Here is a 23,321-nt window from a genome sequence, read left to right as displayed (position 1 = left end):
CTTGTTTATGCAAGGCAAACTGACAGTGTCTCTGCAAAGCAGCATTTCCTCCAGAAAATGTACTGTTAACACAGCTTTAAATTAAACCAATAAAAAATTCACCATTAAAGAAGAATTTCATGCATGGTTTATTTTTACATAGTTATACTGGTTCAGTTTGGACCAATGTGACTATGTATATTCCATATCTGGCCAATGCCCCTGGAAGCTGGAAATCACTAAAGCAGACCCTGCTAATCCAGTGGTCTCCATTTGCTTCCGAGTCCTGTGCCGAGAGGTCGGCCTGATTCATTGTGAAGTCAGGAGGTCAACTGCTCAACACGGACACCATTCACAGAATGGATTGCATTTTCTGAATGAATGCAAAGTGTTCTCTGATTGTATGAGGTGGAAAGTTTAGCATCACATCCCACCTCTCAGCCTCATCCAATCAGAGTACAGTTTGCATTCATTCAAAAAATGCAAAGCTTTCTCTGAATGGTGCTGTGCCAAGCAGCTGACCTCCTGTGTTCAGTAAGCAGGAGTGCAGGAATGCAGCTCGGGACCCAGAAACACGTAGAGATCACTGCTGCTGTCTACTTCAGTGATTTCCAGCTTCCAGGGACAACATCCAGGTATGGTATATACATAGTTACATTGATCCAAGCTGGACCAGTGTAGCTATGTATAATATAGCCATGTCTGGAATTATTCTTTAAGGGTACATGGGCATCAGACACAGAACTGATTTCATTCAGTGTGCTTTCAGGTGCTTCTGAATTGCTCACATTTGTCTTTGAGTTGCTCAAAAAATGGCTATAAATTGGTTGTAAAGGCCCAAGGTTTTTTACCTTCATGCATTCTATGCATGAAGGTAAAAAACCTTCTGTGTGTAGCAGATCCCTCAGCTCCCTTATTACTTGCTTGAGCCTCATCACGATGCAGCAATGTATACAAGAGCCTCAGCTCAAAGATGCATTGTATCTCTCTCTGTCCTTTAAGAGAGAAAAAAAAGTGTGCATAAAAATAAATAAATAATAATAATAATTAAAAAAAAAAATAAACAAAAATACCTAGATCAAGGTTTGATCTAGGTCTGTGCCAGGGTTAGTGTTTGGGTCAAGGTCGGGGTCAGTAGCAAATTGCGCACTATGTTTCTGTGCTGTACTAAGGGTACAAACAACTAACATACACACATGTGGTATTTCTGCAGTTGTCAGGAGCAGGAGAAATTATTTTGGGTTGTTCTTTGGTGGTAGGGTATGGTAGTAGCAAGAAATATACAACTAAATGTTAAAAAAAATGTGTTTTTTTTTTACTATTTTGGGCCAGTTTTCCTTTGGTAATGAAAAAAAAAATCAGGAGATACCCATTATCCTTTACCACCAAATGAAAGCCCAATTTGTCTTGAAAAAAAACAAGGTATAATCCACCTGGATGCACAAAGTAGTTGTGATGATAAGTACGGTTTTGCTAACACATGTCAAAGTTGCAAAATTGTGCTTAGACATTAAGATTTGTTTTACCCATAGACAAGAAGGGGTTAAGTTGTGAGTATATCTGAACAGGTCACTCTTATGGACCTGGTGCCCAATCTGTGGCCTAAGGGCCACAGGTGGCCTTGGTATATGATATGCAGTCCTCGGACTTCAGTAGTTTGTAGTGGGAACATTGATTAGAATAATAGGATTGAGCACTACTAGCCTCATGTAACATGTTCCCAGTTTCATATTGGTTCCCAGTTTCATATTGTCTTCTGCAGCACATCCCCATCCAAAAATGTAGCATTTCCACAGTCTATAACCCTCATTTCCTCTATTAGGTCTGCAGTTTCTTGCAGTCCTCATAAACATTATATCAATATATTGAACATTATGTGTGGCCTTTTGCTGATGGCCCCTTCAGCTCATAAGTTGACAACCAATTACCTATGGTCTCAGAGCCTAGATCTTGCATATATGCCTTCAAATTCATGTTTATTCTGAAGAATACCAGAGGCTGCAGCTCATCTGCTGTGCATAAACCACATTCAAATATATTTTTATGCTACCTTTCATGGTAAAGAAAGAGAGAAGAACATGATGGATGAGGACATCCAAAAAATGATAGGCAGCCCTGACATAAGGCAATACATTAACATGATAAAAGGCCAGGCCAAAAGAAAGCAATGGTGGAAGTAAGGTTCCAGGTTTTAAATTCACCAAAAACCACACAAGGTCATGGTAGTGGTGTTGGTAATGTTACCTTTCGTGTGTTCTTCCTGAGTCCAGATGTACCCTGGTAGACTTTCCTCTTCCTCCAAAAACAGTATCTCTGATTCATCTTCGGGCCTTTCAGAAACAATAGAATCCTCCATTTCTCCACCTCTATTTCCTAATGAATTTAAAAAATAACATGCTTTACAAAGACAGCCTTTGCCATATACCAATCCACAGCCACCGAGAGGTGCATTAGAAGTAAAAATAAAAAGTTTGGGTGCCATAAAGTGGGCCTCGTGCTACCAACTTGGTCCTCTTTAGCTAGCTGCAAATTCTGGGTGCAGAGAGCAAGCTCTGATAACCTATGTGACTCACCTCCCAGCCACTTTGTATGCTGATCCTGCAGTCTCCTGGGAGATGTGATGTAAATATCCCATGAGGCTGTTGGACCACTAACACATCATTTTGACCTAGGCTAGAATGGTGGCAGATGGACGGGGCTAAGAAAAAACAAAAAGTTCCTACATTTCTGCTTGATGGGGGGATGGGGTTTAAAACGGGAGTTAAGGTCTGCTTTAATAAGCCGCCTATATGCAGAGCACCTCAGTGACATAACCATATGTGTTAATGTGTGCATACGTTTAAAGCAGCCTGATCTCCCTAAGCCTTTATTTACACTTGATCAGTCAATTTTGGAGTGTTTTTCTTTGTGTATGTTTTTCAAGTGTTTTCGGGCTCTTTTTTTAGCTGATGGAAAGCTACCTACTAGGAGAAGAGGGAGCAAGAAATTGTGTGGAAAATTCTCATTTGCAAGCATTTCACATGCACTCCCATTGAAGTCTATCAGGAATAAAAAATACACCACACTCCCCTAAAGAAGCTTGTATACTCTTGGGAGTGACACAGCACTCAGGTGTAAACCGGCCATTAAATATACCAATCAGCCTTAACCGTATGACCATTCACATAATACTGCATAGGTCCCCCTTTTGCCAGTAAAACAGCCCCTACATGTTGAGGAATGGACTCCAATAGATCTCTAACGGTATGCTTGGGTATCTAGTGCCAAGCCTTCATGGATCAGACTTGTTTTTCCAGCATGTCCCACTCATGCTTGACTGGACTGAGATGTGGAGAATTTGGAGGCCAAATCAACACCGCAAACCTGTTGTTGTATTCCTCAAACCGTTCTTGAATTTATCAGACCAAGCAACCTTCTTCCAGTGCTCTGTGGTCCAGTTCTGACGCTCACAAGCCCAAAGTAGGCAGTTTTGACTTTGGCTGTCGCAGTTTGTTGTGTATGGGGCCCCATACGTAACAAACTGCGATGTGTGTGTTATGACACCTTTCTGTCAGAACTAGCATAAACATTTTCCTCAACTTGAGTTACAGTATCTCTTATAATGGATCAGATGACACAGGCCAGTCTTCTGCTCCCCACGTGCATCAATGAGCCTTGGTCACCAATGACCTTCTCTTTGGTTCTCTAGTTTTCCTTCATTAGGCTAAGTTCACACTCCTGCGTGTTGCGATTGATGCATTTTTCTGGCTCATTTTGTAGTGCGTTCTGCATTTTTAAAGAAACCTCTTTGATGCGTTTTGTGTTTTTTTGTGCCAGTAGGAAATTATGGACTTTGATGTGACTTTAGATGGGTGCGACTTGGATGAGACTTTGATGCTATTTGAATGCCAGAGAGTGTAAAGTAGCATCCAAGATGCACTACATCAACAAAATTGTCAGACTTTCCTATTGGCAACAAAAAACAAAGTTGCAACAAAGCGAAATCAAAGTCAATACTTTCCTAAAAAAAAAAACACCAAAAAACACACTACATACATTTCTGACACATCTTCATTGAGGTCTATTGAACCAAAAACATGCTGCGTTGCGTTTAAAAAATTCCCTGACCCTTTCCAAAAACGCAGTGGCTGAAAACTGCATAGATGTGAACATGTCCCATAGGAAACCATGCAATGGACTGTTCCTACTTTTGCTCAGCCCTGAACACTGCAGACCAGGAACATTCCACAAGAGCTGCAGTTTTGGAGTTGCTCTGACCCAGTTGTCTATTCATTCCAATTTGGCCCTTGTCAAAGTCGCAAAAATCCTTGTGCTTGCCCATTTTTTCTGCTTTCAACACATGGCAAAGTGCTAGGTGTAATCCTGGACTCTGAACTATCCTTTTGACCCCACATCCAAAACTTGCTGCCTCAATGCCGGCAACATCTCCACGATACACCCCTTCCTAACCAATGACACCACAAAGAGTCTAACTCACTCCCTGGTCATCTATTGCCTTGACTACTCCCTCCTCACTGGCTTACCTTTACATAGGTTACCCACTTCCAGTCCATCATGAATGTTGCTGCCAGACTCATCCACCTTATCAACCGTTCAGTGTCTGCCACCCCTCTCTGCAGTCTCTCCACTGGCTTCCGCTCACCCAGTAAATTAAATTAAAGATAGTTACAACTACTTACAAAGCCATCCACAACTTACCCCCGGCTACATTACTAACCTTGTCTCAAAATACTGACCAAATTGTTCTCTTCGTTCCTCCTAAGACCACCTGCTCCCTAGCTTGTCGCCTCCTCCCATGCTCTCCTCCAGGACTTCTCTAGAGCCACTCTCATACTCTGGTACTCCCTTCCCCAATGTGTCTGACTATCTCCTACTCTGTCCCCTTTTAGACGATCCCTAAAAACTCAGCTCTTCAGAGAGGGCCTATCCTGGCCCCACCTAGCAACTGTACATGTATTTTCTCCTTCAGCCCATCGCCCACAGTTATTACCTTTCGTATCAATTGACTCTCCCTCTTAGACTGTAAGCTCTAATGAGCAGGGCCCTCTGATCCTTCCTGTATTCATTTGTACTGTAATTGTACCATCTGCCCTTTTGTTGTAAAGTGCTACGTAAATTGCTGGTGCTATACAAATCCTGTATAACAATAACGATCAACTTCAGGGACAACATGTTAATTTGCTGCCTAATAAATCCCACCCACTTTCAGGTTCATTGTAATGAGATAATGAATGGTATTCACTTTACCTATCAGTGGTCATAATGTTCTGGCACATTGGTGTATCATACATATAACACAGAATACATATTGTACATGCATTACCAGACCTGGACTGGGACAAAAAATAGGCCCAGGCATTTTGAACTGAGCAGCCCCAAGCCCGAGAACCCTTTTCTCGGAGCCCAGTGCTGAAAGGCTAGGGCCCGGTTGCAAAAGTGACCTTTGCAACTCCGGTAGTTCTGCCATTAGTGTCAGTTGGTTTTTATTTAATTTTTTAAAATTTTATATTTTATTATTTTTTTACATTTTTTTTGTAGGAGAGAAAGAAAGAAAGAAAGAAAGAAAGAAAGAAAGAAAGAAAGAAAGAAAAAAAAGAAAGAAAGATGGTGGGAAGGAAGGAGGGATAGAAGGAGGGAAAGAAGGAAAGAGGAGGGAAAGAAAGAAGTAGGGAAGGAAAGGAGGAGGGAAGGAAAGAAGGAGGGAAAGAAAGAGGGAGGGAAAGAAAGAGGGAGGGAAAGAAAGAGGGAGGGAAAGAAAGAGGGAGGGAAAGAAAGAAAGAAAGAAAGAAAGAAAGAAAGAAAGAAAGAAAGAAAGAAAGAAGAGGAACAGGAGACAGAGAGAGAGAGAAAGGAGGGAAGGGGGGAAAGAAGGAAGGAGGGGAAAGGATGGTGGGAAGGAAGGAGGGAAAGAAAGGAGGAGGGAAAGAAAGGAGGAGGGAAAGAAGGAAGGATGGGAAAGAAGGATGGTGGGAAGGAAGGAAGAAAAGAAGAAAGGAAAGAAGGAGGGAAAGAAAGGAGGGAAGGAAAGGAGGGAAGGAAAGAAGGAAGGAAGGAAAGGAGGAGGGAAGGAAAGGAAGGAGGAGGGAAGGAAAGAAGGAGGGAAAGAAAGAAAGAGGTAAAGAAAGAGGGAGGGAGGGGGAGGGGGAGAGAGAGAGAGAGAGGGGGGGGAACAGGAGAGAGGGAGAGAGAGAGAGAGAGAAAGAAAGAAAGAAAGAAAGAAAGAAAGAAAGAAAGAAAGGAGAGGAACAGGAGACAGAGAGAGGAAGGATGGAAAGAAGGAAGGAGGGAAAGAAAGAAGTAGGGAAGGAAAGGAGGAAGGAAGGAAAGAAGGAGGGAAAGAAAGAAAGAAAGAAAGAAAGAAAGAAAGAAAGAGGGAAAGAAAGAAAGAAAGAAAGAAGGAAAGAAAGAGGGAAAGAAAGAGGGAAAGAAAGAAAGAGGGAAAGAAAGAAAGAAAGAAAGAAAGAAAGAAAGAAAGAAAGAAAGAAAGAAAGAAAGAAAGAAAGAAAGAGAAAGAAAGAAAGAAAGAAAGAAAGAAGGAAGGAAAGAAAGAAAGAAAGAAAGAAAGAGAAAGAAAGAGGGAAGGAAAGAAAGAAAGAAAGAAAGAGGGAAAGAAAGAGGGAAAGAAAGAAAGAAAGAAAGAAAGAAAGAAAGAAAGAAAGAAAGAAAGAAAGAAAGAAAGAAAGAAAGAAAGAAAGAAAGAAAAACGAGAGAGAAAGAGAGAGATGTATTGAAAGAAAGGAAGGAAGGAAGGAAACAGGAGAGAAAGAAAGAAAGAAAGAAAGAAAGAAAGAGGGAAAGAAAGAAAGAAAGAAAGAAAGAGGGAAAGAAAGAAAGAAAGAGGGAAAGAGGGAAAGAAAGAAAGAAAGAAAGAAAGAAAGAAAGAAAGAAAGAAAGAAAGAAAAACAGGAGAGAGAAAGAGAGAGACATATTGAAAGAAAGGAAGGAAGGAAGGAAGGAAACAGGAGAGAAAGAAAGAAAGAAAGAAAGAAAGAAAGAAAGAAAGAAAGAAAGAAAGAAAGAAGGAAGGAAAGAAAGAAAGAAAGAAAGAAAGAAAGAAAGAAAGAAAGAAAGAAAGAAAGAAAGAAAGAAAGAAAGAAAGAAAGAAAGAGAAAGAAAGAGGGAAGGAAAGAAAGAAAGAAAGAAAGAAAGAAAGAGGGAAAGAAAGAGGGAAAGAAAGAAAGAAAGAAAGAAAGAAAGAAAGAAAGAAAAACGAGAGAGAAAGAGAGAGATGTATTGAAAGAAAGGAAGGAAGGAAGGAAACAGGAGAAAAAGAAAGAAAGAAAGAAAGAAAGAAAGAGGGAAAGAAAGAAAGAAAGAGGGAAAGAAAGAAAGAAAGAGGGAAAGAGGGAAAGAAAAAGAAAGAAAGAAAGAAAGAAAGAAAGAAAGAAAGAAAGAAAGAAAGAAAGAAAAACAGGAGAGAGAAAGAGAGAGACATATTGAAAGAAAGGAAGGAAGGAAGGAAACAGGAGAGAAAGAAAGAAAGAAAGAAAGAAAGAAAGAAAGAAAGAAAGAAAGACGTATTGAAAGAAAGAGAGGAAGGAAAAAGGAGAGAGAGAGAGGAACAGGAGACAGAGAGAGAGAGAAAGGAGGGAAGGGGGGAAAGAAGGAAGGAGGGGAAGGATGGTGGGAAGGAAGGAGGGAAAGAAAGGAGGAGGGAAAGAAGGAAGGATGGGAAAGAAGGATGGTGGGAAGGAAGGAAGGAAAGAAGAAAGGAAAGAAGGAGGGAAAGAAAGGAGGGAAGGAGAGAAGGAAGGAAAGAAGGAAGGAAGGAAAGGAGGAGGGAAGGAAAGGAAGGAGGAGGGAAGGAAAGGAGGAGGGAAGGAAAGAAGGAGGGAAAGAAAGAAGGAGGGAAAGAAAGAAAGAGGGAGGGAGGGAGGGAGGGAGGGAAAGAAAGAGGTAAAGAAAGAGGGAGGGAGGAAGGGAGGGAAAGAAAGAAAGAAAGGTATTGAAAGAAAGAGAGGAAGGAAACAGGAGAGAGAGAGAGAGAGAAAGAAAGAAAGAAAGGAGAGGAACAGGAGACAGAGAGAGGAAGGAGGGAAAGAAGGAGAGGGAAAGAAGGAAGGATGAAAAGAGAGAATCAAGGATGGAAGGAAGGAAGGAGGGAAAGAAAGAAGTAGGGAAGGAAAGGAGGAAGGAAGGAAAGAAGGAGGGAAAGAAAGAAAGAAAGAAAGAAAGAGGGAAAGAAAGAAAGAAAGAAAGAAAGAAAGAAAGAAAGAAAGAAAGAAAGGAGAAAAACGGGAGAGAGAAAGAGAGAGACGTATTGAAAGAAAGGAAGGAAGGAAACAGGAGAGAAAGAACGAAAGAGAGGAAGGAAACAGGAGAGAGAGAGAGAGAGAAAGAAAGAAAGAAAGAAAGAAAGAAACTTCTATTAATGCTTATGGCCATCCACACCGCTCACATTACCGGCAGCTGAGAAGCTCCCGGAAGAGTCCCTGAAGCACCGCTCTAGGAAAACTTAGAAACTGTTCAGGCATCGTCCCTCCGTTCTCCTGAGAGAAACACCAGCAAGACGCGGCACCATGGCAACGGACACAACCATTACAGGGACGGGTAGAGAACCTTACTGCAAACACCAGCGCCACGTAGCCGTTTTCTAAAGTGTTTTTTTTTTATTTTTTTAAAGAATAGACGTATTCCTAAAAAAATAATTTCAGGAAGAATAAGAGCCTTTCAAGCAATTTCACAAAGATAGACCTCCACCCCGTGCTGTAGAATGGTTTCTTCTGGTATGAAAGGCTGAGTATGGCAGCACGTGTATTGTACGTATTGTATTCTACATATGTGTGAAGTTTATATATAAACTGCACACATATGCAAACTGTCAAATAAGATGTAATAAAATGTCACAAAAACGTATTGGTGCCGCTCCCAGCCAGTTATAGAAGACAAACAAAAAACATTTTTTGGCCTCATTCATACTAGTGATTGGGGGGTGCAGTAGGTATAACCAGGGGCGGACTGACAACTCATGGGGCCCCCGGGCAATAGAGGATCATGGGGCCCCTGTGTCCATGCCCAAACTCAAAAAAGCCTATAAAAAAGGTACCAGGGGCATCTCATGGGGCCCCCTACTGACCCCGGGCCCTCGGGCAGTGCCCGAGTTTCCAAATGGTCAGTCCACCCCTGGGTATAACCCCACAGTTGAGCTGCACTTTTACCCCCCTCCCCCTTTAGCTGCAAAGGCAGTGGCCAGGGTGTACACGTCACAGCCGCAAAGCAGGAATTATACCCCCGTCACTTTTGGCGGGCATAGTGCCCATGGAATGCAACCCATTGAAATGAATTTATTTATTACAGGTACTTATATAGCGCCGTCAATTTACGCAGTGCTTTACACATATATTGCACATATATTACACATAACAAATGCCCCAAGACTGTTAAAAGCAAAGGAGTATAGTACAGTCCAACACAAAACTATTATTACAGGTACTTATATAGCGTGTAAATTTATATGTAGCACTTTATATATATATATATATTGTACATTCACATCAGTCCCTAACCCTCAAGGGGCGTACAATCTAAGTCCCTAACTCACATTCATATACAAGGGCCAATTTAGACAGGATCCTATTAACCTACCAGCATGTCTTTGGAGTGTGGGAGGAAACTGGAGTACCCGGAGAAAACCCACGCAGGCACAGGGAGAACATGCAAACTCCAGGTAGGAGGTGCCATGGCTGGGATTCAAACCAATGACCCTAGTACTGCCAGGTCGAAGTGCTAACCATTTAGCCAATGTGGTCACTCTGGAAGCATCCTGTAACCATGTGCAATGCATGCAGTTGTGGCGCTGTAGTGCAAAGGTCGAAGCAGATGGTGAGGAGGTGATGCAACGGCTCCTCACCACCTGTCAAATGCTCGCTAATGAGCAATCCAAATATGGATCACTTTTCAGAGAGCAAAACTAATGTGAACAAACCCTTAGACCTCCTTCACACAGGCAGTTTTGAGTTGGTTGAGCTGCAGTTTTACCACCTCCCAGTCACCCACCTAAAGTGTACAACACAACCAGAGGAGGCTATTCAGGTGATAGGTCAAATTTAAGACAAAATGTCAAGATGACAGGTGGCACCACCTGTCCAACTCAGCCATTCAGGTGATTGGGACCATGCCACAACAACGGGCCAAGTGGTTAGCTTGCGGTTATGGTGCATTAGCCCCTCGTCTTTCCATTAAAAGTTTTGAAAAAGGGGGAAGTAGTGCCTTGCCGAGGAAAAACGCAAAGCACCGCTCCCCTGCTGCCATCACTAGTGTGAACTTGCCCTAACCCTAGGTTCACACCTAAGCATTTTCTGCAGCATTTTGCATTTGGCAGAAACACGGTTCAGTCCATTTAAAATGATTTCCTATGGAACATGTTCACACCTGTGCTTTTATTCACCTGGTGCATTTTTTGGAAAGGGTCAGGGACTTTTTTGAATGCAAAAAGCTGCAGTTTTGGTTCTATAGACTTCAAAGGAAATGCTGCAGAAAAGCATGTATTGCTTTTTTGCTGCGTTTTGCGGTTTAAATCTGCCTTGCAACAAGAAAATTAAAAAAATTAAAAAAAAAGCAAAACGCATCAAAAACACAACGCAAAATGCAATGCAGAAACGGCTCAAACGCAATCTGCATATGTGTGAAACTAGCCTAATTGTAAGATAAAAAGTGTAAATATTTTCCATTTTTCCCCACCTACTATATAATGACTCTGGAATTCTGTTTTTGGTACAAAGCAATGTAAAGTTCATTACAAATGAAATCAAGTCTTTTCTGTTTTGTATTTTTTTTTGTCATTAAAAAAATAAAATCAACAGAAAATAATAGCTAAAGGAAGACATTAATGAGGACTGATCTAAGTTAACTGGAGGTCGAAAAGGTACAAATTCAATTTAATTATTTTTTTAACTTGTAAGGTTGCTTGTTATCAGGGGCAGACTGACCATTTGGGAACTCGGGCACTGCCCAAGGGCCCGATGGCAGGGTAGTGTAGCGTAGTCAGATAGGCCAGGTAGGTAATCGTGCGGGCAGCATGGTACAAAAGCAGCAGACAAAGAGTAGCCAGGTCACACGCCGGGTTCAGTAACAGGAGTTCAGATCAATGGGGATATCCAGGAGAGTAGTCAAACGAGCCAGGGGTCAGAGCAGCAGATAGTCAGCGAAGGTCAGGATAAAGCAGGGTCGGCAACAATTCAATCAGCAGATACACAGGAACAGGATAAGTAGACCATACGGTAACTAGTGTCTGTGCAGAGCTGGTTTAAATATCGCGCCCTGCGCTGTCATTGATGCCGGGCACGCGTCCACGATCGCGAGTGCGCATGTGCGAGCGCAGTTGCCGTGGTGGGCGCCCAGGTCCTAGTGCCTGCTGATTCAGGCGCATTGGCGTTCTGCGCATGCCCAGACCCGTGCGCCGTCGCACTTCCTGACATTGCCTCCCCCCCTACGGGCATCCTCCGGGTGCCCAACTGATCTCTCCTCCATGGGTGGTTGCGATAGAACTCCCGGACAAGTCTGGGGGCGTGTACATTTTGGGCTGGCTCCCATGAATTCTCCTCAGGACCATATCCCTTCCATTGAATCAGGAACTGTGTCTGGCCGCCCCTTTTCCTGCAATCTATGATTGCTTCTACCTCAAATTCCTCTTGTTTGTCAATGGTTACAGCCAACGGGGGTCTGGACCTTCGATCAGGGAAGGGATCTGGCATTGCTGGCTTTAGTAGCGACACGTAGAAGACTGGGTGAATCTTAAAGGTTCCTGGAAGTGTAGGTTCATACGCCACTTCGTTGATTTTCCACTTCACCAGGAATGGACCCATAAACTTCAGCCCCAGTTTTATCGAAGGACATGACATCTTTAAATTCATAGTCGCTAACCAGACCTGATCCCCCGGTTGCAAGATTAGTTTGCCTCTTCTTCTCCTGTCAAAAGCCCTTTTGCTGTCCTCCTGGGCCTTCGCAATCACTTCTTGAAGCACTTTGGCAGAAAAGAAATCCAGCATATTTTGTGTGGGAGGAACTGGGCTTTCAGGAATCAGATCAGGCAAAAATGTGGGATGGAACCCGTAATTCGCAAAAAATGGGGATTGCCCCGTAGCAGAATGATTTGCGTTATTATACGCAAATTCGGCTAATGGCAAGAGCGCCAGCCAATCGTCCCACTTCCTATGGGGGCACTTGTGCCGACTTGCTCCCGAGTTCTGCTGTCTGCATCTATTGACACAGACAGCGAGACTCAGCCCATCCCCCACTCCCTCGTCCACATGGCAGTAAAATCAGGTGGTTGATTTGCGGTTTTACTGCTCCCTGACAACCCACCTGAACAAGGGAATGCAGCTGCTCAGGACTGTACACATACAGTAACAATAATTAAATGGCATGTCATATTTGGTGGCTGATGCTGCCGCCAAACACAACTCATTCAAATAAATAGGGCCATGCTGCAACTGCCCTGCAACCACGTGCAATGCATGTGGTTTCAGTGCAGTGGTCATCATTTTCAGAGTTAAAGCAGGTGGTGAGAAGGTGAAATATCACCTCCTTAACACCTGTCAAACGCCTCTGAAAAGTGATCCACCATGGGTATCTTTTCAGAAAAGTGGCAAGGGCTGCCACATGTCGGAATTAGCCCTAAGGCAGGTACAATGGTAATGTGCCACATTTGGCCAGCTATAGGAGTTGATTGCTTAGTCATTGCTGTATGCATTGATTAGACTTTAGCCTGGGTTCACATACAGTTGTGTTCAAAATAATAGCAGTCAGACATCACTAACCTGATCATTCACTGTTTTTGGTAGAAATGATATTTCTACATGGCAAATAATTTACTAGCAGGTGTAGTAGAGTAATAGAGATCCAACAAACCCAACAGTCATGACATGCATGCTGCTGATTCTGTGTAATTGGAACACTAATTAAACGGGGCATGTTCAAAATAATAGCAGTGTGGAGTTCTATTAGTGAGGTCATTCATTCTTTGAAAAACAGGTGGCAATTATTGCCCTTATTTAAGGAAGGAAGGCAGCAAATGTTGTACTTGCTGGTTACAGTGCATTTCTCTCTGAAATTCTGAGGAAAATGGGTCGTTCCAGACATTGTTCAGAAGAACAGCGGACCTTGATTAAAAAGTTGATTGGAGAGGGGAAAACATATAAAGAAGTGCAGAAAATGATAGGCTGCTCAGCTAAAATGATCGCAAATGCTTTAAAATGGCAACCAAAACCTGAAAGATGTGGAAGAAAGCAAAAAACTACCATTCGAATGGCTAGAAGAATAGCCAAAATGGCAAGGACTCAGCCAACAATCAGCTCCAGGAAGATCAAAGAAGTTGTAAAGTTACCTGTGAGTACTGTTACAATGAGAAGACGCCTATGTGAAGCCAAGCTATCTGCAAGAAGCCCCCGCAAAGTCCCACTGTTGAAAAAAAGACGTGCTGAAGAGGTTACAATTTGCCAAAGAGCACATTGACTGGCCTAAAGAGAAATGGCGCAACATTTTGTGGACTGATGAAAGTAAGATTGTTCTTTTTGGGTCTAGTGGCTGGAGACAGTTTGTCAGACGACCCCCAAACACTGAATTCAAGCCACAGTACACTGTGAAGACAGTGAAGCATGGTTGCGCAAGCATCATGATATGGGGATGTTTCTCATACTATGGTGTTGGGCCTATTTATCGCATACCAGGGATCATGGATCAGTTTGAATACATCAGAATACTTGAAGAGGTCATGCTGCCTTATGCTGAAGAGGAAATGCCCTTGAAATGGGTGTTCCAACAAGACAACAACCCCAAACACACCAGTAAACGTGCAACATCTTGGTTCCAGACCAACAAGATTGATGTATGGAGTGGCCAGCCCAATCCCCGGATCTTAATCCAACAGAAAACTTGTGGGGTGACATCAAAAATGCTGTTTCTGAGGCAAAACCAAGAAATAGAGAAGAACTGTGGAATGTAGTCCAATCATCCTGGGCTGGAATACCTGATCACAGGTGCCAGAAGTTGGTTGACTCCATGCAACACAGATGTACAGCAGTTCTCAGAAACAGTGCTTATACAACTAAATATTCATTAAGTGATTCAAAGGAAAGCAAAATCTTCAAACATTTTTCAGTTTATATAGTGAATGTTTGAGTTTGTAAAGAAGAATACAAACACTGCTATTTTTTTGAACAGTCTAATATTCACTTTTCTTCAATTTTTTTAGAGGAACAACACAAATTTAATATATTTTTCTTCATGTTTTGATTTGGAATAGAATGTGTAGTGTTCCCAATGCATCTGTGTGTATGGAAATAAAAGCTATTAGAAGGTTTTTTGAGCTTTATTCACTTTTTTCAAAACACTGCTATTATTTTGAACACAACTGTATATGCGGTGCTGTATATTGCACGTGATTCACATAGGAACCACACCACATTCCTGTGCAGATCACATTCGATTTGTGTGCGGTGCGATTAGAGCCGTACATTTTGTATGGCTCTAATCACACCACACCCGCACCAAAAAGGTGCAGGACCCATTTTTTTTTGGTCCGCACTAGAATCGGATCACATGGGTATTCACACCTATGTGATCTGATTCTGCACATCACACCGCATTTTGCAGACCGCTTTCAGGGTGTTAACACTCGCAGCGGTTCGCATGAACGGGGTGCGTTTCTGATGCTGTGCAGAATTTGCATAGAAAATGCTGCAAATTCTGCACCGCATCAGTGTGAACTAGGGCTTACTGTGTGCTGCGCACATGGAAGGCACCAGCCATTTTTCAAAATGGGGAACTATTCTGAAGATAGAGGCATTCGACTATGCTAGTGTCTTATTAGTGAAATCTAAATAGTTGCTTTTCATGGTTTTGTTGATTCTACAGCTCTGCATTATTGAATAAATCTGTGTCAGATTACACTTCTCTGTAAAAGAATTAGGCTTACTGGCAAGAGTACAGAACTTGATCACATAAGGATGGACCGGATGAATCAACACAGCAGAGAGCACAGATATGATGGTCCTGCAACCTGTGCTTTGAGCTGTTCATCTACTGGGCACTGTTTTTCATTGGCATCCAGTGATGAGTACTGGCAGCTAGCTCAGCACAGACCTCCTATAACAGGATCTGTAGCATTGTCATGGTTTTCTACTCTAGATTGTGTCCATTTATTGAATGATTTGGCCATGGGATTTTTCACCCGCGCTCTGCTCTTTGCTGTCACAATATTCCAACAGATAACATGCCGCAGGTAATGTACAATGACTCATTATTATATTTCTTTCTAAAATGTTATTAATGCCCTTATTATGCAAAAAAAGTTTGGGACTAGTTTAAAAAATATTATTTTATAATTTGGGGGGCTGGTGAGGTTCACACAACTGGGGAAATCAAAGTAGAAATACTTTCACGATTTATAGAATAGGCACTTTCATTTTATTCAGGTTTTAGAAAATCATCTCAAAGTGCAATATCTTGACATACCTTGTTGTTTTTTAGGTTCCATAAATTGTTGGCTACTTTATATCTGCTAAGGATAAGTTGGACCTATAACCTTAGTGTCCAAATGGTCATTTGTCAGTTAGTGTAGCTGTGATTTGGTTTGTGGCTGGCTAAGAAGTGATTTAACATGACAAGTAACTTCCTAAAGACTGAAAACCATTATTTGCTTTGGCATTGATTGGTGGTGGTATACTGGTAAATATTAGATTAACCTCCCTGACGGTATTCCGGAGTGTAGCTCGGGGTAAAATTTCTATACCAAAAGCGGTAACCCCAAGATACACTCGGGCTTACCATGCGGCGCTGCATAGGGGGTCCCTGCCTCACTTACCTTGTCCTTCGTTCCCACGATGTGTCCCCTGCAGCGTCCCCGGCCATCTCCTCCGGCCGATGCCGGCATCCGGCTTCTGTGTTCCGGTCCCCGTGACGTCGGGACGTACGGGCGCCGCCGGCGGCGGGAAATTTAAAAAATTTAAAAAATTTCATTTTTTTTTTTTACATTTTACACACTTTTTTTTACATTTTACATACGTCAAAAGCGGTTTTAGACCGGCTAGAGAACAGCGATAGTAAATCAGAACCACTTGCAGAATTGAGCGATAATGATTTGTGGGGAAATTTTCCTAAAAATTACAGCCTACAATAAAAAACTATTTCCATGCAAAAAAATGGTACCGCTTTCAGCACAAAAAATCGGAAAGAATCATACCGCTAGGGTGGTTAAAGATTGGAAGAGGTATGGGGGTTGGGGGGTTAACCTTGTTGTGGCGGTGGTGTAAGGCTGTAGGGATGGTATGGTATAGGGATGGTATGGAGGCAGGGATGGTATGGTATAGGGATGGTATGGTATAGGGATGGTATGGAGGCAGGGATGGTATGGTATAGGGATGGTATGGTATAGGGATGGTATGGTATAGGGATGGTATGGAGGTAGGGATGGTATGGTATAGGGATGGTATGGTATAGGGATGGTATGGTATAGGGATGGTATGGAGGTAGGGATGGTATGGTATAGGGATGGTATGGAGGTAGGGATGGTATGGAGGTAGGGATGGTATGGTATAGGGATGGTATGGAGGTAGGGATGGTATGGTATAGGGATGGTATGGAGGTAGGGATGGTATGGAGGTAGGGATGGTATGGTATAGGGATGGTATGGAGGTAGGGATGGTATGGTATAGGGATGGTATGGAGGTAGGGATGGTATGGAGGTAGGGATGGTATGGAGGTAGGGATGGTATGGTATAGGGATGGTATGGAGGTAGGGATGGTATGGAGGTAGGGATGGTATGGAGGTAGGGATGGTATGGTATAGGGATGGTATGGAGGTAGGGATGGTATGGTATAGGGATGGTATGGAGGTAGGGATGGTATGGTATAGGGATGGTATGGAGGTAGGGATGGTATGGTATAGGGATGGTATGGAGGTAGGGATGGTATGGTATAGGGATGGTATGGAGGTAGGGATGGTATGGAGGTAGGGATGGTATGGAGGTAGGGATGGTATGGTATAGGGATGGTATGGAGGTAGGGATGGTATGGAGGTAGGGATGGTATGGAGGTAGGGATGGTATGGTATAGGGATGGTATGGAGGTAGGGATGGTATGGTATAGGGATGGTATGGAGGTAGGGATGGTATGGTATAGGGATGGTATGGAGGTAGGGATGGTATGGTATAGGGATGGTATGGTATAGGGATGGTATGGTATAGGGATGGTATGGAGGTAGGGATGGTATGGAGGTAGGGATGGTATGGTATAGGGATGGTATGGTATAGGGATGGTATGGAGGTAGGGATGGTATGGTATAGGGATGGTATGGAGGTAGGGATGGTATGGTATAGGGATGGTATGGAGGTAGGGATGGTATGGTATAGGGATGGTATGGAGGTAGGGATGGTATGGTATAGGGATGGTATGGTATAGGGATGGTATGGTATAGGGATGGTATGGAGGTAGGGATGGTATGGAGGTAGGGAGATTAGAGGAATCAGGGAGATGGTATGGAGATGGTGTGATGTGGAGGCAGTATACTGGTTCACCTCCCCAACTTCTCCTACTCGTTCAGACGCCAGGCAATCTCTCCCACACCCGGATCTCCCAGAGCTCCTCCACTGCTGCTCACTTGTCTGGGCCGCTCCACTGCCTTGTCTGTCTCACTGGCGTCTCCCTGGCAACCCCACTCCTCCTCCGAAGCCGCCGCCAGACGTCAGGGGAAACCCCGAGGTGTCCTTCTCCCGGCTCTCTCCTGGCTCCGGGCAGTCCGACCGTCTCCCTGGCAACCCCACTCCTCCTCCGAAGCCGCAGCCGGAGGTCAGAGCTTCCTGCACACTCTCCCGTGCCGCCATATTCAGGCTCCGCCGCCTCATCTGCTTTGGCATAACCCAGAAACACATCATTATCATGTATAAAAGATTCAGGAGTTAGAATTGTTTGCATGGCTCCATAGCAATTAAATTCTATTCTAACTTTTATTCTCCAACTGTCATTTCCACTGCAGGTTTGAATCTAGATGCTGGAAACCAACTCTGACTGTGTTTTCCTAGTACATTGTCATATGTAAAGTTGTATCAGAATTTGTAGCAATTTATTTAGTTAGGCTACACTGTTTAAAAAACAAAATCTAGGACATTCTGAGCCCATATTTTAGGTTATTATTGCAGTGTTTGCCCTAATTCCCTCTTCCTCCTTCACATTTATCTAGCTTACCTCCATTTCCCATCAAATGCCAGGAGTGAATAACAACCCAGAGTTACCTCAGGTTGGATCTCCCATCAGAACTTGTACTGAGCTGACTGTCTCCCTGTCATACGACAGTCCTGCACCAATCCCTGTAACATATCAAATTGTCTTGATATTTTTGTTAATTTATATTTGTGAGAAAAGTCCAAAATACAAAGTCCTTCCAGCTCATATGTAAAAACACAAAATGGGTTTAAGAATAAAATTGCAGAAAATTACAAGTAAAATATTATAATACAGAAAGTAATATGTCAAAAAATTCTTGAGATACAAATTGTGTGTATAATTGTGTGTATGTTCCAAGTCTCATGAAAAGTCTTCTTAAAAGGTCTTTGTTCTGCTCTATAAGGAGCAGTTCAGCCCCCACCTTCTCCTAAAAGTGGGCTGGTTTTCATTTCTGTTTCTTAACCACTTGCCCTCCAGAGGATTTACCCCCCTTCCCGACCTGGCCATTTTTTGCGCTATGGCGCTGTGTTACTTTAACTGACAATTGCGCGGTCATGCAACACTGCGCCCAAATTAAATTTAAGTCCTTTTTGTTCCCACAAAGAGAATTTTCTTTTGGTGGTATTTGATCCCCTGTGCATTTTTTATTTTTTGCACTATAAACAAAAAAATCTGACAAGTTTGAAAAAAAACAATATTTTTGACTTTTTGCTATTAAACATGTCCAGTACAAAAAATGTAAAAATCAAATGTCATAAATTTAAGCCAAAATATATTATGCTATATGTCTTTGATAAAAAAAAAATCTCAATACGTGTAAATTAATTGGTTTACGTGTTTACAAATGGTGGTATATATACTGGAATTTGTTTTTTTCTATATTTTTTTACTGGTAATGGCGGTGATCAACAACTTATAGTGGGACTGCGGGACTGTGACAGGTCTTTTGACACTGGGGGGGAACTAACTTGGTGTCACTGACATCCCCAGTGACACTGATACAGTGATCAGTACTAATAAAAAGCACTGACACTGTACTAATGACACTGGGCAGGAAGGGGTTAACATGTGGGGCGATCAAAGGGTTAACTGTGTACTTTTTCACTGTGTGCTGTGTGAGTGTTTTACACTTTAAGCACATTGCTTTGTATAGCTCTGCGAATCTGGCGATTCACGACTAATTACTACCACATGCTGCTGGAGTGTACAGAAAAAACCAAGACATATATTCACATACATATATATTCACATAGACTATAAAAGTCTGTTTATCTTACGTTTCCCAATCTAGAACAAATAGAAATATAACAACAATTATTCTATTAAGATCCAGCACATTCATACATGTGTTAGTAATGTTCATAAGTAGATATTAGATTATTTGCTCTTGGCAGCTGTACAAATCTGTGGTGGAGAAAAGGCAAGTTAAAGGGTACTGCTCAGAGAGATGAGCTTTCAAGGACATCTGTACTTCCAGGTATGGAGGAGCATGTGACCACTCCATGTGATAGCGCTAGTGCTTTGTGATTGGTTTGGCACTGTTATATAAGGGAGAGAGAGCCTTAACCTCTGTGGAAGCTCCAACCAATATACAGTCAGGTCCATAAATATTGGGACATCGACAAAATTCTAAAATTTTTGGCTTTATACACCGCCACAATGGATTTGAAATGAAACAAACAAAATGAGTAGCTAAACCACTCAGGATGAGGCTTGGACTCATAGTGGAAAACATGCAAAAAAGAGCGCTCCACATAGTGTAAAACCATAATCACAACATTTATTTAAAGTATGGGTGCACTCACATGTAAGCAAACATCATTAGGCATTAATTGGCAAAAAAATCAAAATTTTCCAGTTTCCAAAATGGCCTCTGATCATTCACACATACGTGTGTGTGCGTGGCTCCGCTACTGTGCATGTGCGAATGGCCGGCAGCCATTTTGGAAACTGAAAAATTTGGATTTTTTTTTTGCCAATCAATGCCTAATGATGTTTCCTTACATGTGAGTGCAACCATACTTTAAATAAATGTTGTGATTATGGTTTTACACTACACTATGTGTTCTTTCTTTGCATGTTTTCCACTATGAGTCAAAGCCTTATCCTGACTGGTTTAGCTACTCTAATTAAGGTCCATTGTTTGGAAGATCCTTAACTGCTCTTTTGGAGATCTGGAGGATGATTGAAGTGTCTGGCTTTCTGGATTGTTTAACAAAGCGCGATTGACCACTCTTAACAGGGGGTCATGCCTTTCTGGTAAGCCTTCTGTAGTAGTGGTTGGTGACACAACTGTCCTTGGATTTCTTTTGTTTCATCACAGCCTCTGGGACTTTTCTTTCATTTTTAAATGGACTATTTGTTGACACACTTTTCACTCTTTTCTTATGATTATTTGTCACGGTGAACTCTTATGTATTTATTGCTGATTGCCTAGTATCAGGGTTTTTGTGTTCAGCTGCTCTGTTTCACAATTCATTTTTGATTATTGATTATCTATTGTGGTTATTATTATTATTATACAGTATTTATAAAGCGCCAATAGTTCGCTCAGCGCTGTACATTACAAATTATTATTAGCGCAGGTTTATATATATATTTATCATTCTTTTAAATGAGTTGGCCAAGTAATGGACTTGCATTTTGAGAAGAAGTAGTAAAGCACAACTATTGTATAATTCTGCACAGCAGAAAGCAGAGTCTCTGCAATAATGGAGCCCCTGTATACATATATATTTCCAAATTATGCATACAGTAGAAAGATTTTAAAACCTTAACCCAGATTTATAATTACTTACATAAACCTCCCCTTTACATGTATGCATTTAAAAATGGCTATAGCTTAAAAAAGGAGTGAACAATCTATTAGTAGGTTATTATTTTTACTTTAGCATTGGTACTGAAGACATTGGGGAATACATTGGATCTAATATAGAGATATCATGGGTGCCCAACCTAGATGGACTGATGCAAGGATATGCAAGGAACTTCAGGCCTGGCATTGGAGGTACTGTACTATGAATTATTTATATGCCTATACTACTGCAACTATGCTGAAACGGTTAGAGACAAATAACTTTTCTAAAGCAGGGTATATAACAGAAGGGTTCATTTGATTGATTGGTCTAAGCAACACAAACAGTTCTTCTTACTAGTGGAGAGTCAAACTGCCCTGGGTTCAGTTTGAGCAGGGTTGCAAACTTCAAAAAATGTTGGATGCCGAACCCCATTGAAATCAATGGGAGCTAAATCTGTTAAATTAAAAATGCCCAGGCACTGCCCAGGGTACAAGTACAAGTACAGGTACAAGTTTCAATGCAAAAAAAAATCCATTCAGAAAGGATTTCAGAAATTTTTTTTTAAATTAAAAATTAAAAAAGATTTAAATTGCCAAAGGTCCCTCAACCCCTAAGGGTCTGTTATATACTGTGAGGGACCTTTGGACATGTGTGCTTTTTTAAAAAAAAAAGAAACTGGCAAAGAAGCTTTATGTCCTGGCAATTTAAACTCTATAATTTTCCCCTTGTAAATGTCATTTTTTCTGTAGCACATTTTTCAGCAAGAATAAAAAAAATGTGTGAGGTCCCCCCAAAATCCATACCAAACCATTAAGTCAAGCATGCAGCATGGATGGGAAGGAAAGGGGAGGAACACGTGTGTGCTCCCATCTTTCTTCTGAACCATATTACTCCGCAAGCCCTCAGCATGGTGGCTTGCTTTGGCCCTGGGCTGTGATTGTGGGGGTCTGAGGGCAGAGGACTTTTAATAATCTGGAAGCCCCCTTTAATAAAAAGGGTCTCCCAGATACATAATACCCCTACTTATTCACATAAAAGAGTCGTCACCCAGAAATAAAGACACACAAGTTTGACAAATCCTTTATTAAAAAAAATAAAAATCCCCAAAAAAGTCCCTCATTGGAAATCTATTGTCAATCATGATGCCCACTACTTGCCGACCTGCTGAAAAAAACAAACAAAAGACACGCCACACAACAAATCCCAACACTACAGAAAGCCGAATGACAGCTCCCTGAGTTGTTATCAACTATATAAAGGAAGAGGCGGGGATAGTGGTGACATATTTAGACAATGATGTAACACTAAACAACAAAAAAACATTAGGGTGCGATGCTTCAAATAACCATAACAAATAAATAGATGAAATAAAAGTCCAATTCATATATGATAAAGATGAAATAAGGCCCTCTTCATTGGGACATCAATAATGTCATAAACGCTTTAATCTGCTCAGGGAGATAAAGGGGATCCACCATCATCAACACCCAAAAAATTATGCCTCTTAATAGACCAAAATGACCCTCAGATATGGACAGGTCAAAATGCGCAGTGTAAATTCTAAAAGTAGGCTATGGACCTGGACACTATGGCTGTAACACTCCACTCCCCACCCATTTACTTACATGGCCAGGGATTCCTGCCTGCTCACCTGCTGCTTCCCTGAACCTGAAAGTATAACTAAAGGCAGCACTTTTTTTTTGTTTTCAACAGAGTGGCGAGGGATTAGAACATCTCTCCATTTTTATTGCCAGCTGTGCCCCCATTAAGGAGATTCACTCTCTCTATTTCTCCGGTTTACCATTATCATTGAGAGTGAAAGTAAAAGAAAATCCCAAATTTTGGGTTCTGCCCAGAAAAGTAATACAGGAGAAATCTTCCGATTGGGACACTAGTTCTGGTGACCTGGGGGTCCCCAAGGAATTCCCTTAATTTGCGGGGATTTCCTATCACTTCCTGTTTGGCCTATGGGACAGAAAGTGAAGGGAAATCTCCACAATGGGACATAGATGTTGAAAAAAAATCTGGCAGGGGTTATAACCCTCCATTGCTCTGTTCAAATTTAAAAATAAATCGCCTATAGTTCTACTTGAAGGCCAGCCTTACATTTTTTTTTCCTACAAGGACTAGAATTTCCTCTGACTTGCACAGAGGTATGAGTCTAAATAGGCTCTCTGCTGTCCTCTCTGTTAAAAAAAAACATAATACAAGCTGTCTGTCTGGTGCCCCCTTCCCTCAATGTAAGCTAAACTTCACCCCTCTCTAGGCGTTGCACTCTTGGCCCCCCCCCCAAAGCTATTGCGTCTCCCAGTTGTTTCCTGCAGAAAGAGCTTGGTGGGCGTTCTCATTCTACCTGTGTCTGTATGACCTCTATGACCAAGCCCC

At 42.0% G+C, this 23,321-nt stretch overlaps 2 protein-coding genes across 9 annotated transcripts in view; one reads left to right on the top strand and one right to left on the bottom strand.

Annotated features, from left to right (window-relative positions):
• Positions 1-17,807, bottom strand: part of CFAP74 (cilia and flagella associated protein 74) — a 204,189-nt gene extending 186,382 nt beyond the window's left edge. For 3 of the 6 annotated variants that reach the window (XM_089651852.1, XM_089651857.1, XM_089651856.1), the window contains exons 1-2: positions 17,493-17,589; positions 2,224-2,352 (exon numbers count right to left, since the gene is read on the bottom strand). In XM_089651852.1, the coding sequence (XP_089507978.1) occupies positions 2,224-2,335 (112 nt within the window). In that variant the 5' untranslated portion in view covers positions 2,336-2,352; positions 17,493-17,589. Of the gene's footprint in view, positions 1-2,223; positions 2,353-8,382; positions 8,498-17,492 lie in introns of those variants that run through there. The other 3 variants (XM_089651853.1, XM_089651855.1, XM_089651854.1) reach the window with 3 other exon arrangements.
• The window catches only part of GABRD (gamma-aminobutyric acid type A receptor subunit delta), a 28,201-nt gene continuing 19,824 nt past the window's right edge, over positions 14,945-23,321 (top strand). For 2 of the 3 annotated variants that reach the window (XM_089651859.1, XM_089651860.1), the window contains exon 1: positions 14,945-15,199. In XM_089651859.1, the coding sequence (XP_089507985.1) occupies positions 15,191-15,199 (9 nt within the window). In that variant the 5' untranslated portion in view covers positions 14,945-15,190. Of the gene's footprint in view, positions 15,200-21,029; positions 21,146-23,321 lie in introns of all 3 variants that reach the window. The other variant, XM_089651858.1, reaches the window with a different exon arrangement.

This window comes from Staurois parvus, unplaced genomic scaffold, assembly GCF_062004578.1.
Source record: "Staurois parvus isolate SC_StPar_1 unplaced genomic scaffold, SC_StPar_1.0 ptg000663l, whole genome shotgun sequence".
Taxonomy (NCBI): domain Eukaryota; kingdom Metazoa; phylum Chordata; class Amphibia; order Anura; family Ranidae; genus Staurois; species Staurois parvus.
The sequence above is the reverse complement of the archived record's forward strand: the minus strand, read 5'-3'. Positions and strand labels throughout refer to the sequence as shown.